Source organism: Echiichthys vipera (genome assembly GCF_963691815.1).
Source record: "Echiichthys vipera genome assembly, chromosome: 10".
NCBI lineage: Eukaryota > Metazoa > Chordata > Actinopteri > Perciformes > Trachinidae > Echiichthys > Echiichthys vipera.
In genome coordinates this window covers 4387513-4414158 of record NC_139835.1, presented here as the reverse complement: position 1 = coordinate 4414158, position 26646 = coordinate 4387513, and the positions used below count along the sequence as shown (strand labels likewise).

At 40.8% G+C, this 26646-nt stretch overlaps 1 protein-coding gene across 1 annotated transcript in view; it reads left to right on the top strand.

The window, feature by feature from the left end:
* Positions 1-26646, top strand: part of clasp1a (cytoplasmic linker associated protein 1a) — a 112676-nt gene that overhangs the window by 62823 nt on the left and 23207 nt on the right. Inside the window, 15 exon segments of the mRNA XM_083921558.1 lie at positions 1158-1298; positions 1434-1507; positions 1783-1875; positions 2286-2431; positions 4531-4666; positions 4947-5017; positions 6638-6697; positions 7197-7274; positions 8744-8911; positions 9602-9648; positions 11881-12045; positions 17395-17502; positions 19753-19917; positions 23686-23844; positions 26386-26489. Of these exon segments, the coding sequence (XP_083777684.1) occupies positions 1158-1298; positions 1434-1507; positions 1783-1875; positions 2286-2431; positions 4531-4666; positions 4947-5017; positions 6638-6697; positions 7197-7274; positions 8744-8911; positions 9602-9648; positions 11881-12045; positions 17395-17502; positions 19753-19917; positions 23686-23844; positions 26386-26489 (1715 nt within the window).

Genomic DNA, 26646 nt, shown 5'->3' with positions numbered 1-26646 from the left:
AGGCACATGCAGAGCAAACACACACACACACACACACACACACACACACACACACACACACACACACACACACACACACACACACACACACACACACACACACACACAGACACACAGACACACACACAGACACACACACAGACACACACACACACACACACACACCCTGTGGACAGATGCCTGATGAAAGAGAGAGCGTGAGCGAAGGTGCAGCAGAGACATGCTGAGGAAGCTGATGTGCAAGAAAATCTGCGCTCGTAAGAATGATTCCTTTTAATCTCTCCTTTTCTCCCTCTCTGTTCTCATTCCCTTGCTTTTGCTCTCACAGATTTCTTGCTGTTTCATCCGTCTCATCTTTCATTAGTTATTCTGCTTCCGCTGGATGTACGTCTCTTACATATCTCCACCCTTTCCTCTCTCAACCTGTTGCCTTTTGTCCCAATCTTGTACTTTGTTTGTGTGGTCTGTCTGTGAGAGATGCAGTGTCATGGTCGTGCCGCTCTTCGCAGCAGGGACATTTAAGGAGCTGTGTTTTTATATATGAGCCTGATAACTGTTCTGTAATGTTTTTTCCACCATTCCTAACCCTAACCCTATGGTCGTATGCAGGAACACATGCCTTCTGATTTATGGATGGATGTTAAATCAGTTTTATGTCCTCAAAAATAGACGATGACCTAAGCTGCAAACATTCCCGTTGTCCCCATGCCTCAGCTGACTGCAACCACCCAGCATGGTCATATCTGCCCCGACTAATCCGTCGTGTGAATGGTCACGTTGGGCAGGTTACAGGGGGCCATGTATCCATGCCAAACCAGATTAAAGTCAGATGGATGGATAGATAAAGGTTGAATGTGTTGCACTCTTTCCCCCAATCAGGCATGGGTCATACAACGCAGAGATGACTCAGGGCCAGCTGTAGGCAGATTAATGACAAGAGAATGATGATGCATTTCACCATGGGCTCTAATACTAACCGGGTAGAACACCTAGGGGAGCGATGTGTCTTTGAATGATGAGGGAATAATGATGTATTGATCCTGAACATGAAATATCTCTGACACAGTCATCCAGCCAACACGTGAATAACGCTTGCTGTTGCTGACACCATTTTCCACAATTTTACATTATTCATTGTTCTGCCTCTGTCGTTGCAGATAAGAACTTTGAGGATGAAGACTCTGTGGATGGAGGCCGGTCCTCCTCCTCTTCATCGTCCAAAGCGCCTCCCAGTGGCAGGAGGACTGTAGTGAGCTCTGTGAGAAGACCCAGCTCAGCCACCACACCCAAGTCCACAGGTGTGGGAGGGGTTCAGTCCACTCAGATGCACACAGCTCTTTTAGATATACTCTACAGTACTTCCAACATTAGTAATTTGACAATACTACAGTGCTACTGCTGTTGAAGAGATAATACCTTCTGTTTTTCAAAAGGTAAAGAAGCAGGTGCCGGTGCTCTGGATGAAGAGGATTTCATCAAAGCCTTTGAAGACGTGCCCCCGGTCCAGGTATGCTGAGCTAAGCATTGTTTGGTTACATGGTGTCAAATCCAGCACAAGAGTGACGATGAAAGTCATAAGATGGATTTGAACACAATGGGCATTATGCAAGAAGCACTGTAATGTTTTTCTTCTACAGTTCAGTAGGTGCTGCTTTTTTACAGGTGGCATATATCAGGTTAAAATGAGAAACAGACTTGGTGTGGACCTTTACAGTGTTTGTACTATAAAACAGCTTATTGTAATGCCAACGACATCTCTCCTGTTTGTTTGTCTGTGTCCAGATCTACTCCAACAGAGAGCTAGAGGACCAGATGACCAAGATCCGAGAAGTGCTGTCTGATGACAAACATGACTGGGAGCACCGAGTGGTAGCGGTAAGAAAAGGGGGTGTAAAGACAAATCATCTAATTCAATGATCAACAATCCAATATCTATATCAAAATATATCTTTAAGATGTGCCTTTATGTTGAAATTCCCTCTTTATTTAAACTGTTTTTGTTAAAAAGAATAGTCTTTAATTGAAATGTCTGGAAGAGCTCAGTAATACGATTGTCAAATCATATTTTAGTTGCTTTTCGTGAGTTGATAAAAGTTAAATGGGCAGATGGTCTTAGGCCCCTAAAATGAAATGAAATCATGTTGTAGACTTTGTAGAGACTTGGTGATTATTTGGCTGACACGTCATCACAGCCAGCAATATGTGAATGAGCATATGCTATCATTTGTGCCTAAGCCCACTAAAAAATCCCTGGATACTGATTTGTCATTCTCTTTCCTCTCCAGCTGAAAAAGGTCCGTTCTCTGCTGCTGGCTGGGGCAACTGAGTATGAGGGTTTTCCTCAGCAGCTGCGCCTCCTGGAGGCTCCTCTCAAGCTGTCAGCTAAAGACCTGCGCTCACAGGTGGTCCGTGAGGCCTGCATCACACTGGGGTAAGTTCATCTGGTAACCTACAGTAACAGTACAATCATGACAAAGCATATTTTCACCATGTGCATCATCTTTAATCATATATTGACATTACCCTTGTTATTCCTACTTACTTCAGTTCAGCTCATTCCAAAATGTCATTCTGGCGTTGGTACTTAGGGTATGGTGAATAATGGTAAAGATGGTAAAGACACACAGTATGTAGTTAACTGTTTACCAGAAGAAACTCAAACTCATTCAGAGCATTTCACTAAAAGGAAACTCTGTAAAATATCCTACAGTAGTTTTAGTTTTAGCTTTTCCTGGTCAGGAATCACAGGAGGAGACTCTAATTTTGTCACTTTTTCACTCAGCAGCACAAACAAGACACAGGACTCCTCCACGGGTCTTCATTTGCTCTCAAACTGAAAACCATAGCTGCTATACATCTTCACACGTCTTGATAAACTTTTTTTCTCCACTGCGCTGATCGCTCTCTCTCATCTACTCAGAACACATCTGCTTTCACACATTCATGTAATTTATTGGTCACACCCCTGGAGAAGAGGGCTGCGTTGCTCAATCTTTTTTTTTTTTCAAGATAATTTTTTTGGCAGTTTTTCAAGCCTTTATTATACTTTATAGGTCAGACAGGAAACGGGGTGAGGGGGGGGGGGGGGGGGCTGCAGCAAAGGGCTGCAATCCAACCCATGGCCATCCCTTGAGGACCTTCAGCCTCTTTACATGGGGCGACTGCTAGGTGGGTGGGAGAACTCAGTGGGACTGAATAGCTGAACATGGCTTGTAGGCCCAGAGAGCAGCGACGGCCTTAGAAAATAGCGCTCGCAAGGCAACATCAAATAATATATAAAACAGTATACCGGTATGGCGATATTGTCTCAACTTCATATCTCTTTCAAAAATATACCGATATAACTCTTACTACCGCTATATGGCGCAGCCCTAGCGACTGCTCTAACCACTGTGCCACCGGCCGCCCCTGCGTCGCTCTATCTTCCGATTAACACACCGGCTGGTGTTGTCACGGTTGAACCGGTCCTCACTGAAAAAATCAGCTCTTTTCAGGTTCTGAACCAAGTTATTTTTGATCGAAATGCTCCAAACAGTTCAAAATCTGGTGCGCAATCCGGAATGGAACCCGTTCCCTGTAGGTCAAAAAGTGCAAACTGTGGACCCTTTCTCCCTCGCTGCCCTTGTTGAAAGTTTCGAGTAATGTAGACACATTAGTTAGGCATACAATTCTGGTTCTGATTCCATTTTGTTACCGATTCTGGTTCTGGTTTTGAACAGTTATATTTAAATATCACTAGAGACAACCTGGCAGCTATTACTGTGGAGCCCTGCTTCAGAGTGAGAGCCCAGAGGATGATGATTTAAAAAAATGGCACAGCCCTCATACACAGGTTAATACAGGGAAAAAACTGGTTACCATCTGTGTTTCATTAAAGGATCACCATCAGCTGCGTTGTCATGGTAGTGTTAACGGATTTGATTGGCAGCATTAATATTTACTCATTAACTCATGCCAGGAAAATTCAAATATTTGCTTGCCACGTACTTAAGCTAATGAACAGGAGCCCTGCTTGGGTATGAAACGAGCAGCATGCTCTCTACCCAAAAACATCCGTCATCCAAATTTTAATCCAACCCTGATGAGGTGGAACAGAGCAGAGGCGCAGAGAAAGAGCAGCAGGTTGATGAATAGATGGAAACTACGTGGATCTTATCATCCCTTGTAATGTCACCACTGCAGTTTTCCTTTTAATCCAGCACAAACATTCCCCAGCTGAGGTAGACCGCAGACATATTGCTGTTTTTATTTATTTGTCACTGTCAAATATTGCTTCTTTTTTCTGTCTCTGTTTCTCTCTTTTGTGTTTTTCACAAAAAGAGACTGCCAACTGTCTGTACATCGAACATATTTTTTCCCCTGTGTAATTTTCTCACTCCTTGCATCTTACCGCTTAATGCAGAAAGTGAAATCAACTTTACACATTACTTTTACACCTGCCACACTTGTATGAAAGAACAGTAACACATCACCATAAATGGATCATCTGATGGGGTTTAACACCATGTCCTTCCCTCCTCCCTCTGTCAGACATTTGTCATTACTGCTGGGTAATAAGTTTGACCACGGAGCGGAGAGCATCATGCCCACACTGCTGAACCTTGTGCCCAACAGTGCTAAAGTCATGGCCACGTCTGGAGTCGCCACCATCCGCCTCATCCTCAGGGTAAGACATCCGGAGGGGAGAGTTGATGTGCTTCATCTGGCGCCTATGCAAATAGTTTCATTCATACATAATACTAGTCTTCCTGGAGATGATACATTTACAGTGCTGCCATATATATATATATATATATATACATATATATATATATATATATATATACATATATATATATATATATATATATATATATATGTATATCACCATCATGTAAGAATGAAAAGATAATTGTTACGAGAAATACCAGTGAAACCTAAAAAAACTTTTGTACTCTCTCTTCCAGCGCACACACTACCCACGTCTCATCCCCATCATCACCAGTAACTGCACCTCCAAATCAGTAGCAGTCAGACGGTAAGAGGACCTTGATACTGCTACTAAATGAAAACAGGGCCTCTTTTTATATCGTTAAAACAGGTCCAAAGTTAGCAGCTATTTCCTGTGGAAAGATATAGTGGAGTAATGGCGTCCTGAGTAGAGATCCAGTTTTTTCTGATCCAATCTGATCCAGATACCTGGGCTGAGCGTATCGACCGATACCTGATACCGATCCGATCCTACTGTTAACTGGTAACAAATTAAAACAGATATAAGTGTAATTATTTATGAACAAATAACAGTAAGTATACATAAGCAGCAAAAATAGATAAATAACACTTCCATGTAAAGTGCATTGCAAACAGATATTTTAAAATGTAATTTAAAACCCTAACTGGTGATGCAAACATAGAATTTAAGTAACTAGATCGCTGGAACTGTATTACTGTGTATGATATTAAAAAAAGAAATGACTGGATCGGTCTCATCTTTCCGATCCCAAACTAGACGCTCATTGGATAAATGACACTCTGCGTCTCTGGGGGTCTATGGGGCAGTGGGCTGGCCCGTACGCTTGACTTCTGCATGATGATTGGATGAGCTTTCTGAGGCGGAATCCTTTTTTGATTGACAGCTAAATGAGCGAATCAGCGATCTTGAATAATTAATATCCAGCAGAGCATTTTCCAAGTTTTTCATTCCGTTGTTCTGAACTGATCCGGAGACTTTACCGATCCCCAGAGACTTTGTCTTTGTTAAAAACAACTAGCGTTGTATTTGGAGACTGTGTTCTGTCACTCTGCTGCTTGCTGCTTCTCTTTGTAAAGAAAAATCCATCATTAATGTTCAAGTGTCTACATTTACCTAAAGATGCCTTCTAGTCCTTCAGATGCTGCTTTTAACCGTTGCACCTTTTTTTTTTTTACTGTAGTACAGATAAATTTTTTTTACATATATATTTTTTAAGGTCCAATTACCTGCTGCATTTTTATTTGAGCTTATGTATTTTATTGTTTGAAAGGTGCCTTCAATTCTGCGTTGTTAAACTGTTATTATTTTCAGAGTACCTCACCTGTTACATTTTTAAAAGCTTTATCAATATGTATACTATTTTGTTTTATACATGTTATGGTTTATAGTTTGGTTCAATAAAACAAAGAAAAGTTCCAAAAATGTTTCTGTATGCTGTGGATTATAGTTGTAAGGGAGGGAAAAAAATTGGTATCGGCAGGTTAGACTCTACAAAAATGGGCTATTGGGATTAGCCAAGAAAAATTGCAATCGGTGCACCGCTATATTTATCTTATTTACATGATGGCCTGTCATTTCTGTCTCCACATAGTAGTGCGTTTACACACCTGCGCCCCCCCAAAAAAAACTGTAAACCTAAGGGAATCGCTGATTAATTTATTTTAACTATTCAATGTTTTACATCCAGTTCCTGATTAGTTTCAAGAAACAATAATATCTTTTAAATCTCCCCTCAAATCACAAGCAGGTAATGGTTTCCTTTCATATTGATTGTGCTGAATTTTTCTTTAATTTAAATGACGTTTTAAGTGTTTTTATAGGGTTTTGGTTGTAGAGCTCTTGTTAACTCTTTCCAGATACAGTTTTTGTCCCTGTGTTAAATATCCTGTCGTGTTTCTTTGTCAGACGCTGTTATGAGTTCCTAGACCTCATGTTACAAGAGTGGCACACTAACACACTGGAGAGGTAAGTTGCATCTCTTGAGTAGAAAAAAGTCTACAGTTTCCTCCAAAACCACCAAAGTACTGGGCAAGTGTGTGTGTAAAATGGATAGTAAATGGTGAAACATCGATGTGTGTCTATTTTGTGGGTGTGTGTGTGTGCAGTGGAAGTAAATGCTTCTTCTTCCTCCTCTAACATGATGACATTTGAGCTCTCTAACATTTGAGTTAGCCAAGTGTAGGCTGGATGCACCACTGATGAGGCCTATTCAATTGATGAGTCCTGAGAGAGCTGTCATCATCTAGACCCCCAGCGATAAGGCGGCTTTCCATCACTGAAACCATGACAACCGCAGCAGAGACTTTAAAAAGCGTGTGAAAAAGCCTGTGGGTTGCCACATTGCCTGTGGAACAGAGGACTAAAAAGAGAAAGAGGAGAGCTATACTCCAGGACCCCGCCTGTGCTTTCTGGTTTCTGGGTTAACTGCTTGTGTTCTCCTCACCATGTTCCCCTACTACCCCAGACACGTGGCTGTTCTGACGGAGACCATCAAGAAAGGCATACATGATGCTGACTCTGAGGCCAGATCCATTGCAAGAAAGTAAGTGTCACTGCACCCCAAGAAACATATTTTTATTTCGGTTGTGAACTTTGTTCTGTCTTTGTTTTATGGTGAACCAAGTATTCAGCAGTATTAGCTAAGGTTAACCTCTTCCACTAGATGCCTTTCTTCCATGGGAGCCAGGGAATGTTCAGAGGGAGATAGCAGGTGAACATAAGATGTCACATAAAAGCGGTGTACATCATCTTAAAGCTGGAACCTGGAGATTAAGTAGAGATGCAGCTTTAAATGTTGAAAGTTTAGAGTGTACAAGGGCATAGAACAATATGATGGGAATATATAATGTCTATTCTTATGCTCTATTATATCTCATAAGTTGTTGCTGCAATGTTTGTGTTGATACTATTTGTTATACAGATTTGCTGCTAAATGCAACCATTTTAGCACCGGAGAATTGAGACACCTAGACTATGAGGAGCACCATAAAAACTCCATTCTGGGGCGACCGGTGGCTGAGTGGTCAGAGCAGTCGCCCCATGTAAAGAGGCTGAAGGTCCTCGAGGACTCGACTCTGACCTGCGGCCCTTTGCTGCATGTCCCCCCCTTTCTCACCCAATGTCTGTACTACAGTATATCATAAAAAGGCTTTAAAAACTGCCAATAATAAATAAATCAATCCATGCTGTTTGGTATTAAAATCTTTTGGACATTTGGAGATTTCTGTAAGACTGACACTTTACACTCACCGGCCACTTTATTAGGTGCACCTGTCCAACTGCTCGTTAACACAAATTTCTAATCAGCCAATCACATGGCAGCAGCTCAGTTTATTTATCTTCATTTAGGCATGAAGACATGGTGAAGAGGATGTGCTGCAGTTTAAAGCGAGCATCAGAACGGGGAAGATAGGTGATTTAAGTGACTTTGAACATGGCATGGTTGTTTTTGCCAGACGGGCTGGTCTGAGTATTTCACAAACTGCTGATCTACTGGGATTTTCACGCACAACCTACTCTAGGGTTTACAGAGAACGGTCCCAGAAAGAGAAAAGATCCAGTGGGCGGCAGTTCTGTGGGCGCAAATGCCTTGTTTTAGCCAGAGGTCAGAGGAGAATGGCCAGACTGGTTGAAGCTGATAGAAAGGCAACAGTAACTCAAATCTCCACTGGTTCCAACAGAGGAATGCAGGAGAGCATCTGTGAACACACAACACCACCTAATTTCTAGCAGAGAGGGAACATCAGCAGAAGACCACACTGACACTTTATTAACCCCAGGTGTGCCTAATAAAGTGGCCAGTGAGTGTATACTGTCAATAGGACCTTGGAAAGCCATCCATCCTCTCAATGGCCTAGGTCTGTAGTTTGTGTTTGTAAAGTTTCATGAGGCTGTGATTATCCTTGAGGTCACAACAGCTCATTTTATACAAAACGTGCTCTCACTACATTAAAATGGCTGCTATGGGGATAGTGGATAAAATGTATCTTTATCTCATCTTCTCACCTGTAGGTGCTATTGGGGTTTCCATGGTCACTACAGCCGGGAGGCGGAGCATCTGTTCCAGGCGCTGGAGTCCACCTATCAGAAGGCCCTCCAGTCTCACCTGAAGAGCTCTGACAGCATCGTGTCTCTACCCCAGTCTGACCGCTCCTCCTCATCTTCCCAGGAGAGTCTTAAGTAAGAACCAGGATTCCCTTCCAGTGTTCCCTCCTTCTGTCCTCACCCTTTATCATGTTATGTTCCTTTTGTTCCATCTTTTCTCTCCTGCTTTAGTTGGTCCTGAGATAACACCTCCTTCCATGTCTTTTTTTTTTCTCCTACCTTCCATCTTTTTCTATACTTGCTAAACTTTTGCACATCTATTTGATGTAATTGATTGAAGGAAACCACTTATGCATCCACTTCTTTGAATAAGATTGTAAAAACATTGGTAATTATTATCAGATGGGCTGTGTGTGTGTGTGTGTGTGTGTGTGTGTGTGTGTGTGTGTGTGTGTGTGTGTGTGTGTGTGTGTGTGTGTGTGTGTGTGTGTGTGTGTGTGTGTGTGTGTGTGTGTGTGTGTGTGTGTGTGTGTGTGTGTGTGTGTGTGTGTGTGTGTGTGTGTGTGTGTGTGTGTGTGTGTGTGTGTGCGTGTGTGCGTGTGTGTAAGGTTTTAGTGCCACACATGTATCTACTGTATAATACCAATTCATCATTATTTACTTTATTTAAAGTGCCCTCCAATAATGAGACCGTACATTTCACAAACAGGAATTCATAATAATTATAATCCTCAGATACGATAACTGTGAGATGTTGTCAGATGCTCTTTAGGTTTGAATGTATATAAAGTCTAAAAAGTGTCCTGCTCTTTCTATGTTTTTCAGCCGGCCGTTGTCTGTGAAAAGCGTCATTGGAGGCAGCATGACAAGGAGTAAGCCACTTCCTCGGTCACTTTCTATCCTTGGTGTCCTTGGTATCTATGCTGTCAGGTTTACAGTATAGAGTAGTATGAAGAAAGCAGGAAAGAGTACAGCAGTGCATTGATCAAGACTGTGTACCCATTTCAGTCACCTACAGCACTAATCTAGAGTTTAAGATAAGAGAAGCAATAAAAGACACTCACTGAAGAGCTATAAAACAGATAAGGAACTATTTATCAAAATATTGAAAAATTAGAGATCTAAGCAAATTACGTTCAGAAACTATACATGTAATATTGCTTATTATAATTAGGCCATATACATGATTTTTGCATGTACATGGCATGTCCTTTATTGTGCATGGCTGTGTACAAATACACATGTGCAGAAGTACTGAGTCCAGTCTTAGGGCTTCACAGCTTTGCTACTGTCACAGTTGTTGTTGAGATTAATCAATCTGGGCACTGCTCAGGGGCCCAGGCCAAGATCATCTGGTGGTTTGGTTCTACTACCAGCTCCCTGCACCCCAGCTGGGTTGTCAAGCTTAGTAAAGGATTTATGCATAGCAGTAGCTCACCTGCGGTGGGCAAGATCAGCTGCCTTTCTCTACTGTCTGTAATCACTATATATGGCAATAACAACACAATTGCAAACAGCAGTATTCTGAACAACACAAGCAATCAAGCAAATGAGTGGTATCATCATCTGTTTGTCAGTATGTGTTCAAATATAAGGTGATACTCCTAGAGAAATGTCAGTGTCTGACAGAGAGCACAGAGGACACAAGACAGCATATCTCTCTCTCTCAAGACATATCTCAACACTATATAATAACTTATATTTAATATCATTCAAAATGAATTGTTAATTAAACTTTAGCTAATTTTACTGTTGAAATTATCATTATTAAGTTTTCCTCCTCATTTTATTATTAGTTTGTGTAATATGAAATAATTACTTTAGTTTTAGTATATTTAATTCTACATACATCATACATAGATTCAGTGTATTGTCTATTTTGTATGCCTGTGTATTTATACATTAGAAAATACACAATACATCTAATATATAACATACTATGCAATAGATAATTTACAATTGCTAATTATTCAATTCAATTCAATTCAAAAAACTTTATTTGTCCCCGGGGGGCAATTCAGGGCACACAGAGCAGCAAACAACAACAGTGCAACTATACAAAAACATTTAACTTATTATTTATTAAAGATACACTTTAACAGTAGACGTACCTCAGACAAATGTTATGTATTCATACAGACATATATACATGCAAGTGATATACACTTAAAAATAAAGAATACATAAATAAAAAATAAATGAATGAACATTAACCCCTGTTTGTCAACCATCTCCTTCATCCCTGTACCTAGAGTTTTGTGTATGTCATTTGGAAGTGGTTCATGTTTGGACATTGCTGTAACTACTCCGCAGACCCAAATACAAAAAGTTTTTCCGGTCATGCAGACTCTTTGTAGCTTAAAATAAATTATTCTTCTAAAACTAACTGTTGGTGAAGAAAGCAAGATAGTAAAAGATATGAAAGTTATGAAAAATAATTGCGATTCACAATATTATCCTGATAATCATCAAAATATAATCACATTGTCTCACAGTTTTTTAAGAAACATATATTTTTATTCCATCACAGATGGGGGAAAATGATCATAAATCATTGAATCAGTCTCCATCATTAAAAATGTCTCAGTAAAGTATGTCTTAAAATCATGCAGAGATCACAGAGTGAGCCCAGAATGCTGTATAATAGATGGTCATACACCATTAATACAGCCTATTAAATGATCAGACTTCCATTTGTTGTTGCTGTGGTTTATTAAAACATGCACAGTGATGTTAACTGTCCATGCAACTAACACTTTCCCTTTCTAATCCTTCTTTTAACATGCTCAACCAATGAGAAGACATTTTTCTGTAAACTAAAATCAATTCCACTTGATTTGAAGTGTAACTCATGGGCTCCGGCCAAATGAATGTTACAGTTAAAGGGAAAACTGAAGGAAATGATCATGATAGTGGAAAGTTACCACAATTGTGGGTGTTTCTTACCATGATCCGTGATAATATCGTATATCATCCCATACGGTCTCTTGCGATTTAGTGGAAGTGAAAAGTAAAAAGTTAGAGAGTAGATGTAAGTGATGCATGAGGTACTTGAAGTAAACAGTCTCTGTAACTACATACCTGTCGTTTCTGTGCTGTTGCAGGTAAGCTGGTGAGCACCAGGGTGTCGTCGGGTTCTCTTCAGCGTTCCCGTAGTGACATCGATGTAAATGCCGCCTCCAGTGCCAAGTCCCGTCTATCCACGGTCCCTGCCTCCTCAGCATTCAGCTCTGCAGCTGCCCTTCCCCCAGGCTCTTACGCCTCATTAGGTAATACATCAGTCATCTCCCTCTAACCTCCTAAGTAAAGTAAAGTAGAAAAACAAATCTGTCTGTGGCACTTTCACTCTGCTGTGAAGAAAAAACTCTTTCTTTTTTGATTTTTAATTTTAGTTTTATCAAGGAGAAACGTAGAAAGTCACTTCAGCACCATTACACACATACAGAGCTAAGCAAAAACATGTATTTGTACATGTATACAATTGTGCTAACATATTCTCCAAGCTATTACTGTCCCTTTCATTTTACAATGTATAAAATAGGAACATTTGAACAAAGGAAGTCACATTTACTCATTTTCCCATTAAGATTATTAAAATGAATGGTACTTAAAGCAGTTCAGGTCTCCATGATCTTATATATATCTGATCCATTTTGACCACCAACTCTGAAATTTCGCCGAATGCAATTTGTCCGTCTCTCCATGATGTAGATTCCGTGAACAGTCCCTTGCCAGTCTTCCAGTGTTGGTGCGTAGGGTTGTTAGCCGTTTCCTTGTTATAGATTTCTTTGCTCCAATCAATAATATCTTTATTAGATATTGATTGGATTTGTAATGCCATGGTACAAAAATGCATTGAGCTGAGTCATTTGAAACATACAGTATATTCCAGAATCGTTGCAAACTGTCCGAGCTGGTGAAAGGCTAGGCTGAAAAAATTGCCGGTTAACTATGAGCAACAGTTTTTTAATTTCGACTTACTCAAGAAAAGACAGAAACCCTCAGAACAAACACAGCCATGTTGTATCTGAAGAGGTTCCCTCAGGAGTGAGCCACTATCTACAGTATTTTAACAAACAAAGTCCTTTTTCAGAGGCCCACTCAAGCACTCCTTTTCCCATCATCATGAAGTATTAAAACATTTTCTCCTGTAGTCACTGGCTTTTAAGGGCTGACTGGGGATATTAATGACTACTGAGGCTGTCATTAGACTGCTCTGTCAGCAGGAACTGTTTTAATCCTACATGGATTCTTTTGACTAATGGGTGTGATGAGGCTGAGCAGCCTCCTGGTGTGTTGAAGCCCCAGGCACTTTTTAAGGGTCTTTCTACAACATTTTAAGCCAATGGGGAGTGTTTAAGCAAACACTCCCCATTGGGAATATGACATTTACTCTAATCCTAAGCACATTTACTTAAGTGCTGTATTTAATTACACATTTAAAATACTTGTATTATACTTTAGTATTTACATTTTATGCTACTTTATACTTTTACCCCATTACATCTCAAATGTAAATATTGTACATTTGTTTGACAGCTTTAGTTAGTTTTTAGACTGCAATGTTTATCACCCTTCCTGGACAGGGAAAACCATGTATCTCCAGATAATTATCCTACTTGTTAAGCTAAATAAAATCTTTAAAAAGCCTCTTAGATCAGCTGGAAAATGCATCATCACAAAGCTAAAAACATGAAAAGTTGACTTTTTAGGTTCTCACAGGACAGCAACTCTACAAACATATTATGCACCTATAGAATAGGATGCATTCCTGGATTCCATTATTCAACATTATTCCCCTTTTGAAATATTATTTTTGCCAAGTACCCCCTGAACAGTGCACAAACATTTTTGGTATTACAAACAAAGCCTGTGTAGAGATGTAGAATACATCCGTGTCTGATTTACAACAACAACCTTGTACATTTAAGTCAAGAGCAAACTTTAATGCTACATTTCAAATGTTTAGAATCCATCACTAAATTCAAACCAGTTTTTGTCATGATGCAATAACATTTAGACAGCAATGTAGTTTCATTAATCTGCGTCTTTTTGACCATTTGCAAATTTAAGTGAGAAACATGTTTGTGTTTCACTCTGTTTTCAGCTGTATTGCTGCTACATTCAACCACAGATACAGTTTCTTGATTGTCTCCTGTTATTCAGTATTGACAGTGAACAAACGTAATCGTGACTGGATTGCATTTATTGCAACAGTTGACACTGCAGTTAATGACTGTATTGAATATAGGAATATTGAATATAATACATATACAAAAATGCTAATTGTATTGAACTTATTACAGTACAATTATTTAGGAATTACACATGACTAATGTATTTTACATTATCATTTAGAAAAAATCTGATGTACCCTTAGCCATACCCCCATTTGAGAAACACTGGATTAAACAACCCCAACAGTGTATGAAGGAGTTAAACATCTACAGCAGTAAAATTCAACATTAATGCAGCAGGACTATTTATCCAAAACCATCAAATATCAGAGTAAAACACTGTCAGGGAACATTTTAATACACAATGAATATTTTTACTGTTGATACTTTAAGTACATTTTTGTGATTATACTTGCTACTCTTCCTTCAGTAAGACTTGTAAGGGAGTATTTCTACAGTGTGGCATTAGTACTTTTACTTAAGTAAAGGAATACTTCTCCTCCACTGTACTTTAGGCCATACAGAAACTTTTCTCCCTCCCCTGTTCTTCCCAATTGAGTCCCCATAGCTCAATAAGGTCCATGACTAATGATGATGAAACCCCCTGCTCATCCACTCACACCTGTTCATGCTTCAATTGCTACTAATGTCTTCCTCTATACCTCTCCTCCCACTCGCTGCTGCACCGCCTCTCTAAAATGCCCCAAAGATGGCACTCCCGGTAAAAGCGATGGTAAGACTTGTGTCCGTGTGCCTGTGTTTGTGTGTCATTGTGCAAGTTGCACAGAACACAACAAAAGTGAAGACGTATGAGTGTCTTTTTCGTCAACTGTCACAGCCTACACGTTTACATCCTTTTCTCTCTTCATCTGTGCCCTCTTTTTCTCTCTTTATCCCCCCAAGTGGTCGCCAGTTATGTGGAACTGCATGGACTGTCTGCATGGATTTCCTCCTCTTTACTGTAACCCTAACAACTGTTTCCATCATCCTGTTACTTACACAGCCATCAAGTCCAACGTTACTGGTTCCTAATGTAGGATTATATTTAAGTTGTTGTCTTCTTTCTTTCTTTCGCCACACTTTTATCATTATTTATTATAGTCTACTTATCAAGCTTTCACCAGGACTTCTTATTTCTCTAGTATTTTTTATTACACTGCTAGTGTGAAAGTCTCGGACTTGGAAACAAACGTCTATCTGCTAAAACACTTTGAAAACCAGCGGAGCACGTTGGCACAAGCTCGTTGTCTGTTCAGTGAAACACTGCACACATAAAAACAGAATAATGAAACATCAACATATTTTCTGTATATGTTGTTTTTATTTTTGGAGACTTTGCAACAAATGTCTGTTTACTAAAACACTGTGGAAATTAGCTGCGCATGTTGGTGCAGGATGGTTAAACCGTGCGTGCACGATCTCGCTCGCTGTCCGTCGAGTGAAACACTGCACTGAAGGTGAAGTTGAAATTGTTAGCTGAAAGTCATGGGTACATCATGGTTGAAACATACTATACTGGTGCTTTTCTGCTTTCCTTCAGTAATAACTATTTTAACAGGGATAGTATAATTCAGACACCAAATGATTGATTCAAAGGCGTTTTGGCCCCAAAAGAAGAAGAATGAAATGATTCAAACTTCCGTGGATGTGCCCAGTGTTGCCTAACAGCGGAGAACTGTTGGAACATGGATGTTGAATTTGTTTTCCAGTCCAAGAAAAGCATCAATGCACAACGGAGCAGGCTCCAAGTATTGAGTTGTTGTGCTTTTCTTTGGGCCCTCTGCTCACTACTCAGTGGTTAGATTGAAGAGGTTTAAACTTTTGTTAGTCCATAGTATGTTCAGCTGATATTTCAACAGTGCAAACCCTAGGCTGACCTTCTAGCTTCTATCTTCTAAATTGACTGTTGACAATTCAAAATCTTCATAAGGTAGAGGCTAGAATTGATTGAATTCAAGTGTTCTTTTGATTGTATTATCAAGCAAGGATACAATGATGCTTGTGAAATATGACAGCTTCAGACCCTACATTTTGATGTTACACACTTACAATAGAAACAAATCTTCCCAATGTTATGTTTTTGCTTAAAATCCTAAAGCTAGCCCTTTAGCTTGCAGCTCGCAGTACCCATTGGTTTACATAGAGCATATAGGCAGCTGCAAATTATATCCAATGTTTGTGTGTCTTTCTCCAGACCATGGTCAATAAGTTTGCCAATATTTCTTGTGTTTTTCTTGCACACTTTAAAAATTTATACGTGAAAGTTACTTTAGGGATGGAAATTGAAAACCGGTTCCATATGAGAACCAGTGACAAATTGAAACCGAAATCGTAAACCTCTGAGCTCATCAATTCCTTTAATAAATAGAGGCATGTTTTTCTGACGGCTGCACTTTGCAAAACAATGAGTCTGACTCGGATCTACGCTGCAGGAAACTCACAACAAGAAGGAGCCATGTGAGAGAGGGGCAAGCGTGGCGCTATTATAACATTAGCTCCACGCAGGCAGGCTAAGCAGAGTTTCTTTCTTTGAAAAACCTGAAAACCTAAATTAAAAAGAAAAGCTCTACAAATCTCTTTTCATCTAAACTGTTTTGAGACTCCGATAATATAACACTTCTGTTGACTTCGGAAGCGTATGTAAGTTTACTCTTTTTCAACACAAAAATTGATAAGGAAGCAGTAAGGGAATCGATGAAGAATCAGACCGATAAGCAGAACCAACACTGGCATTGGTATCGATAAAATGATCAATTCTCATTTCTCAATGAAACAATTACTCATCAACTGTTGCCTTCATGAAGAAAACTTTGTTTTTGTTTCATGCCTTCATGGTGAAGGAGAATCCAAAAGTGAGGATGATGATACATACAGAAATCGGGGTCCACATTTAACAACAGCCAAACTTTATCAAAACATCTGTTTACAAACTGTCACACAACTTGTTCAGTATAATCCAAGTCTAATTTATTGATAGAATTCAACTGGATAAATTAGAGCTGGATTATACCGCACTAGTTGAGTCTGATTTTGTAAGTCACACGTGGACCCCTATTTTTTTCACCTTGGATACATGCAGCAAAAACAAAGTTTTGTTCATGTATTCAAGTAAACTCTGAATAATTGATTAACAAAAGTTGTAATTTTCTGTGGATCATATATTTAACTAGCACTAACACAACTGTGCCTACAGGACAAACCCCAGGTTGCAGGAGAAAAAAACAATATTGAAAATCATTTGCAAACTAATAGACTCAGGTTTGTCTGTTTCCTTCCTGTGTGTTTTCGGGGGGCTCTATCCCCTCATCCAGGTCTTCTTCATTCTGTCTCCCTAGACCTTTTCCTCTGCAGCATCTCTGTCCAGGGTTAGGGTGAACACATTAAGTAAAGTGGATTAAACTTCCACTGCTTCTCTTCCCTCCCCCCTCCCTTGTCATCCAGGTCGTGTTCGTACCAGGAGACAAAGCTCGGGCAGCGCGGGCGGAGCCAGTACCTCAGTGGTGGACAGTAGGGGGCGCAGTCGAGCCAAAGTTGTCTCCCAGTCCCAGCGTATGTATAAACACCCCACACAGGCTCTCGTGTGGAGTCCCAATCTCTTCGATCACATTCTACACATTCAGCATTACACAGCTATGTGTGTGCATACTGTATACCAATCACTCATGTTTCAGTATGATCTTTGTCTGCATTTGCTTCCAGATCATACAAGATGTTTGTGTGTGTGATGTCTCTCATGTGCTACAGCACCCTGAAAAGACTTCCAGTCACTCACAAATCTTGTGTATTTGTGCAAGTGCGCCTACATGCATGCACAGTATGTGTATGTTGGTATCGACATATTCTAGAGATCTGTCAGTAATCTGTACACAGCTAACATGTTCACAGCGGTCCAGAGTGCATGCTTGGTAAATTTTATAAGCATAACCCCTTCTGTCTCATTTTGACCGTTCTCCACCCTGTCCTGCCTATTGCTTCCATCACCCAGGATCCAGATCAGCCAATCCCATCAATGGTAAGGCCTCAGCTTCATCCAATCACATGCCAGACGCCTCATCCCTAAGCGTTGTCCCCTAAGTACACAGAGCTTTGCATGCCGTACCTTTTTTCTTTAGCCTTTCACGTTTGTTTCACCACGTACAGTAGCAGCATGCTTCATTCCTCACAATCACATTTTTCTGATTACTTTCCCCCCACAGTTTGAGAAGCTGTTTGGAGTCAGAAGTGCAGCCATTTTATTGTCTTTGTAGTCTTATTTTCACTGTTTTATTGTTGTATGTTCACACTGGTGAATGGTGCCACATTGATTGTCCTCCTACAGCGCAGTTAGTTGGAACTACAGACTGTATATAAAGATGGATGGCGCATCTTCACTTCCTCCCACTGTACAAAAGTAAAGCCAATATGGCGTTATATTTGTGCCACATTAGTGAAGGAGCAAAGTAAGATTTTGGGCACAGAAAAACAGATTTTGCAAGCACATATTCTCAGTTGAGTAAGCAAAAAAATATTCTGTGCTCAATAAATGTATTTGCATGTTTGCTCTTATTCATTTTAACGTGCAATAATAAGCCCTCTTACTCGGTTTTACTCATATTCTCTCTCAAAACTCTGCAGACCGCTGCATGCACGCTCTCAATCTCTCCCTTCTGTGCGCGCTCAACTTTGCCTTTATACTCAGATTGGCTGTTTCATCTCCAATCAGATCGCTAGGAAAGTATTACAGCGTACATCCCGTAAGCATTCAGAAACACCAACAGACCACAGTGGAGTTGTTCTACTAAAGCTGATTATTATTTTTTATTATTAACTATTGTGACTGAGAGTTATAGTCGCCTAAACTTGGGTAGAATAAGAAATAAAAGATACAGAAACTCCGTTCTCTGAACGGGACGGTGTACTTTATTCCTTCAGTCCGACAAACTCACATGTTTGGATTAACTTTATATCTCCATGTATCTTGAGACATCAGCTGTTGTTGGATGTTAGTTTAACTCCCCGTTAAAATGAGAAAAGAGCAAACATGCAAATACATTTGAGCACAGAATATATTTTTGCTTGCTCAACTGAGAATATGTGCTCTTAAATTTTATTTATCTGTGCTCAAAATCTCACTTTGCTCCTTCACTAATGGGGCACAAATATAACGCCATAATCCAACAAATCCCAGATAAGGGCAACGCCATGTTGTAACTTTGCAACCAGAGGCTGTGCAGTAGTGATAAAGCAGTGAAGCCATGTCCTCGCAGTCCCATCCATACACCCACCCCAACCAGTCAATCACAGCTTTCAATCAGGACAGTTCACCCTGTTTTTATCACATAAGTGATTAAAACCAAACTTATCAGCAAAATGAACACTTTTGAAAAAATGTATTTGATGTGTAAATTGACATTTTAGTTTGGCTGATGTCCCATCTGCTAACACAGACGATGAGTTTATGACCTGTACTGTAGCCAGCCACCAGGGGGAGATCAAGATGTTTTGACTGCACTTTCGGGGTAGTGTCTGAAATTTGTATTTGGTCATTCAGACTCAAAGTTAAATTTCCTGTGAAGTTCTTTTTGCCTCCAACTTCTGGTGCAGTCATTGAAATAGTATTCATTCACCTTCACATATAACTAAAGACCTGCCACAGGTTAATACTCCACACTGAAATGAATAGCCGTTTTATATTGCTGCACTGTCCCCACAGCATTGGGTCTGTTGACACAGGGCTTGTTTTGAGACCTAGCATGTCTCTGAATACTGTCTAACCATGGTGCATGTATTTGTGTTTCTTTATCTTGTGTCTCTCAACAGCCGGCAGTCGCTCCAGCTCCCCGGGCAAGCTGCTCGGTCACAGCAGCTACGGCCGGATCCCTCGAGCCACGGTGTCAGCCTCCACCACGCCAGCAGACAAGCGCAGCAGGATCCCTCGCAGCCAGGGCTGCAGCCGCGAAACCAGCCCCAGCCGCATGGGCCTCGGTAAGGCCAGGACTCCATACTGTATGTGCCACATACTAGTCCCCTTCCTAAACAAGCTACTGTAGCTCTCCATTACAATGTGCAATGGCAGTGTGATGAGGTAAACACTGACCATTCACATGATCCACATCATTGCCCTTGCAGGTGTGCTCGTCACCATGCAGCACCTCCTAAACTCATGTTTCTCTTTTGTCCCTCGAAACAATGCAGCACACACATAGCCTGTGTTCAGACGATAAACACTGCACATGGAAACACAGTACACATTTTTATTGTCCATCAAAAAGCTGTGTAGTCAGTGCAGATGAGTCTGCTTCTCTTTTCGTCATGATGTACACACTTTAGTTTTAGTCTTCAGCTAAATATTCCTCACAGATCTCTGACATATGATTGGTTGAGAGGGAGTGGAGCGGTGGTTCTGGGTGTTGTAGTAGTAGATAATGAATTGTTACTGTGTGGTGGTAGTCATCATCATTAGGGAGGAACAGGCTGGCTGGTTAATTCAGTATCACATGAATATGTTGCTCTCCCAGTATTTGATGTAGTTGCCTGGCAGAGTCAGACGTCCTTTTCTGACTGGCTGCTTTGTATTTTTCTAAAGAATCATCAGCCATGTCCATTTACATATTTTTATGCATTTTCTCACTCATCACTCATCTTCAATCGCTTATCCGGCATCGGGTCGCGGGGGCAGATCTTGCAGGGGACCCCAAACTTCCCTTTCCCGGGCCACATTAACCAGCACTAACTGGGGGATCCCTAGGCGTTCCAAGGCCAGTGTGGAGATATAATCTCTCCACCTAGTCCTGGGTCTTCCCCGAGGCCTCCTCCCAGCTGGACGTGCCTGGAACGCCTCCCTAGGGAGGCACCCAGGGTTCATCCTTACCAGACGCCCAAACCTTTTAACGCAAAGGAGCAGCGGCTCTACTCCGAGTTCCTCACAGATGGCTGACCTTCTCACCCTCTCTCTAAGGGAGACTCCAGCCACCCTCCTGAGAAAACCCAATTTGGCCGCTTGTACCCGCGCACCCCTGGCGGAGGCCAACCCCCACCGGGAACGAATCCGACTTACTGCCGAGGATCAGGACGGCCCACAGAAGTGACCCCATTACCCCATACTCACGCAGCACATCCCACAGTATCTCCCGCGGGGGCGCGGTCGTATGCCTTCTCCGGATCGACAAAGCACATGTAGAATGGATGGGCATACTCCCAGGCCCCCTCCAGGATCCTTACGAGAGTGAAGAGCCGGTCCGTTGTTCCACGTCCAGGACTGAATCCGCATTGTTCCTCTTCAATCTGAGGTTCGACGATAGGACTAACCCGCCTTTCCAGCACCTTGGAGTAGACTTTACCAGGGAGGCTGAGTAGTGTGATACCCCTGTAATTGGCACACAGCCTCTGGTCCCCCTTTTTGAATAGGGGAACCACCACCCGGTCTGCCACTCCCTTGGCACTGTCCCAGGCTTCCACGCAGTGTCGTAGAGAAGTGTTAACCAAGATAGCCCCTTCAAACCCAAAACTTTTAGCATTTCTGGACGAATCTCATCAATCCCTGGGGCTTTGCCACTGTGGAGTGGTTTGACTACCTCAGCCTTTTGAAGTATTGCATTAGAAAAGATGTATGAAAACTGCAACAAAAGAGTTTCCACTTGCTTGAGGCTTTTGTGGAAAAAGAGTTGATGCACTAAATGGAATATGGAAAGTTCTAACATAGCGCACATTTAACTCACATGGCTGATCAGCTGTTTCTGCTTTTGGCATCTTCCAGGATATTCCCATAACTAGTCTTCATCTCCAGACAGCATGAAACATGACCAATACTAGCTGACAAGAAAGAACTATTAAAACTCCTCAAGACCTCTTTCCATTTTTCTCTCATAGATGCCATGTTGAGATGAGGTTAGATGGACCAGGCCACTTGCTATCTTTCTGGTTATCAACCTCTACTTCTTCTACTCTGCCACACTACGTTGTAGCCAAGTTTATTTGCTCTGAACCAGTTGATTAAAAAATGCCTCTAATTCACATTTCTTTTTTGCATTTAAAAATTCCTTACATTTCCTTGACAGTCGAATGGAACACAACTACTGAAAGTGGTGTCACTGTCCATTCGTACCATGCCCATGCTTTAGGGTGATTGTCCCCCTCCCTCTTCCCCCTTGGCCCAGGCCCACTTGTACTCACATTACTTGAAATGATCTTGGCCACGGTTCACAGACTGTTTTTTAATATTTTCATCTGACAAAGTCTGCTGTAAACACCCACCACGGCGAACCATTGGGCAGCATCTTTTAAAATGACTGTCATGGAGAACAGACGCATATAAATAGACATCAGGACCGCCATCAATGCTCGTGCCCCTACATGTGCATCTGTGCCCACCTCTCGCAACTGGGCCGCGGCTGGCAAGCTTGCGGTGCCTGGGCGCGGTACAGTTGTACTCACGCTGGTCAAACAAACTAGACTTTAGCCGTGAAGCGTGCTTGGGTACAGTACGGATTGACAGTGTGAGTGCGCCCTAAGAGGAAATGTTTCATGTTTCAGTTTGTCTCTAGTCAAAAGACAGTTGTTATAAATGTTTACGGCTTTGTTGTGATGAGAATAGAATTTTGTTCCTGTTCCTCTGTTGCTACTGTTTTTCTCACAATTTGATGTGTTACTTTCTTAATATCTAATTTACACCCCCTAAAATGATTGTATCTAATGTTTTTCACATGTTAACAGAAGCTTGAGTTGTTCTTTGGAGTGTCCAGATGATCTAACCTGTACTAGCAGTATGCCTTTTGACCAACTCACTCACCCAGCATCCTGCCACTGCTTCTCTCTCTGTTCTTCTTCTTATCTCCGTGCAGAGCATTTTTATCTCACTTATTTTTTGCTCCTGTAGTGCCAGGGCCCATGCGTGACGATGTCATTTGATCGGTTTATTCTTGCGCCCCGAAGAATGAAACATTTTAATTTTGGAAAATAAATTGATCCTTGCCTGTTGCATTGTCACTCAAGCCAAAATATCAAATTTTTTAGGCTGATACTGGTTTTGGAAGGGAAACATTCTCACATTACTAATATAGCAGCAGATGTAGTGAATTCATGAGCTGAAATGAAAATATATTTTCTGTATATGGATTTCGCACCGATATGACTCTGCAAAGGTGCTCAGAAGGCTGCTTTCTTAAAGTTATAACTATATTAAAGAATGTTAAGCATTATTTTACATTAAACATATACTGTATTGAATTATCAACCATTCTAAAAATGAACACTGGAAAAATAAAGAATAAATACATTAAAAAAAAAATTAAAAAGTGAAATAACAAAATAATAAATAAAAATAAAATAAACAACTACATGACACTACGTTTTAATCACTCCATGCATCGTTCCTGGATTTTATGTTAGTGGAAAAAAGCTTGATATAGCGGCGCATATCAGAAAGCATATACGCCGATACAAATATAGATATTGATATCTCTGTGATTGGCTGATATATCGGTTTGGCTGTAAAAGTGATGCACACAATTTTTCATCACCTATAGGCCTATAGCCAATAAGTAAGTAAGTAATAATTGGCAGTAAAGACTTTTGAGCGTATCGCCTTTCTTTAATGCCAATCTAATTATAACACCACCAGTGCAGTACAGTACAGTACAGTCTGCAGGGCTTTATACTTTTAGTCTTTCATAAACTCTACCCCTCTTCTCTTTCTGACCCCCACACTCTCATGAATGCACACTGACATTCCCACCTAACTTGTTGTCCTGACAGCCAACCTGTGTGGTAAAGCTCTTCTTCCTGCTGCTCTTCCCTACCGCACGCTAGCCCGGAGCCGCATTCCCCGTCCCAGCATGAGTCAGGGTTGCAGTCGCGACACCAGTCGCGAGAGCAGCCGTGACACCAGCCCCGCTCGGGGCTTCACTCCTCTGGGTGAGTACCGCTGAGCTGCTCTCTGGAATACATCTCCCAGTGAGTGTCTCAACGGGAGGATATTTACCAGATGCTTCCACTAGCCTCCCTCCTGTTGTTGTTGTTCTTTGTATTGTCTTCTATCTTTGCCCGCCTGTTTCTGAGCATGCACTAAATATGTCTTAATGGGTTGAGGGAAGATTACTATTTTGTGTTGAGTGTCTCGTTTTTTTTTAGTACAATCTTCAAATCGCCTTTTTATTTTTGTATAAATTGTATTATTACTTATTGGATTTGTGTGATGTACACTGGAGATCAAAATTAGTGAACAAATTATAAATTCTTGATTTATTCTGAAAGATTGTTATTCTTTACTGTTCATAATTTGAAAGAATATCCACTGTGTCTATACCACTGCTGTACTAGCATATTTTTTTTAAATAACTAAGGTACTTCAACAAAATCCTTTATTTAGTGAAAAAAATGTGATCAAAATTAGAGTAGAGTAACTATTGTGTCAAAAGAGAGGATTTTCAACAATGTTTTCTTCTCTAGGATTCAAAAATGAACAGGTAGTGTAGAGGCCACAGCTTTGAATGACTTCTGCACATCTGCACCCACAGGACATCACTAGTTTCTCACACTGCTCTGGTTTGATCTGCGTCCATTCTGACTCGGTCTCTTCCACAGTTCACTAACTGGAGTGGGTTTCTTAGACTTTACTTTGTTGGCAAGGATTTTCCAGAGATTCTCTATGTGAGTGACGTTTACATAGAGGCTGCATGTTACGGGCAGGTTTAAGGGAAAAACGAATGACCATAAATAATAGCTTAATTTCATCTTAAATGCCATTTCTATTGGTTTTGGACAGAGAAGATTGAGATTCTGTCTACAGAAAGGAAACAGAAACAGAGTGTAAAGTGCAAATATCTACATTTTGTCCATGTCAGTGACATATTCTACAGATATACACATTGAGTGAAAGCGCTGTTATGATTTTACAATGACAATCAAAAGACCATTCAGTGTCTTTTTGCTGCAAACCGCTCGTTTAGCAAAAAAATAAATGAAAAATAGGCAAGACCATGCAACCGTCATGCAGTCGGAATGTGGCTGTTCCAACCAGTTAACATGGGCACCGGAAGGTGGTGACAGGCTGCTCATGTGGCATAAGAGATGGATGTGTTGGTAATTACTACTTGAAATAGAATTAAGATTGCTCATAGTGTTGTGTATTTTATTCTGATCAGTGACACTTTTTTGCCTCCTCCTTATTTTTGGATTTCTTATTCATCATGAGGGACAAATGAACAATGGACCACACCCTTTTATACTCTGTCTGCTACATGTCATCCCCTTTCTCTCTCCCCCAATTTCCTGTCGATCTTCAGTTGTTCTAGCTGATAAAGTCATAAAAACCTCTGTGAAGGCCAGATTACTATCTGTTTTCATTTATCCACAAGAGATGTATAAGCAATACGTGATCTTGATTGTAAAATAAGCAGGCTACTACTAATCTCCTTTTTATTTATGTATGTTTTGTATAAATATGCATGTATTAGAAAACCACACTCATTTCTGCAAGTCAAAAGTTGATGTAAACATCAAGTCATAATTCAAACACATCCCAAAATCAGCCCAGTGGTATGTGATGTCAGTGCAGCAGTTTGAGTATAACCTCAGAGGTCATTTGTGTGTGTGTGTGTGTGTGTGTGTGTGTGTGTCACTAACCCTCTGGTGCGGATGTTGCCCATCTCTCCTGTCCCCTGCAGCCTCCCGACGTCACTCCCGTTCTACCAGCGCTCTCTCCACAGCTGACCCCCACGGCCAGTCAGGTGACCTGCATGCCCAGACCCCCCAAACCCTTCGGTCCCCCACGCCAAATTCCTTATCTTAGAGGCAATAATGCCTCCTGAAACAGCATGATTCTGTTGTATGGTTGTATTAAGTGATGTGACTGCAGGGAGAATCCATTATTTCTTTACTTTATGTTCCCTCCAGAGTATTATTGAGCATTTTAGTCAGTATTTTTCTTCTGGAATGGGCAGGTTGTATTTGTTTTCATTATGTCATCATCTGCTTGTCCCTTAATCACCACTGTTTTTTTTCATTTTAGCTGTGATTTTTGTGGAATTGTGCCTACATGTGCTGCCTAGTCTTACTTAGTATTTGCCACGTCATCCTTTGAACTTTCATTTTTAACATTCGTGGTTTTTCCTCTTTGGTGCATCATCAGTGCTCTATATCCTACATCTCCCAGGGAATAGATGCAATGTATGCCTGTCTTTTTGCCTCAGGGCTTGATCATTCATTTGACTTTTGGTGTTTGGAGACTTCAGAATATTCCCCTTTGGTGATCTTTTCAGTTCATTCTTTTACAGTGTATTGCTTCGTATTCAAATGTGTCAAAGAAACGGTAACTTTCTCTGTGTGGCTACAAAAGTAAGAAAAGCATCAGTTTCTTTTGTCCATTCAGGTAATTTATAGTAGCCACCTTTATTTTATTACTAAGATTCACTCACCATCTTCCTGTACAATTTTCTTTTCCCATTTCCTGTCTAGATCGATATGGTTTGATTCATCAAGCGAGGATCTCTGCATCAGTCAACGCCATGAGGGTTCTTAACACTGGCACAGAGGTGGAGGCAGCGGTTGCTGATGCTCTGGTAAGCCGTGGAACTTTTGTCTCCAGAAAAATAAATAATTATTAATAAACATAAATCATTTAATATGTTTGTTGTTATTGGGAGAGGATTGTTGTTAAAACAAGCACTAGGGAAGGTTTTCATGCAAACATCTAATATAGAATTAGTCAATGGAATC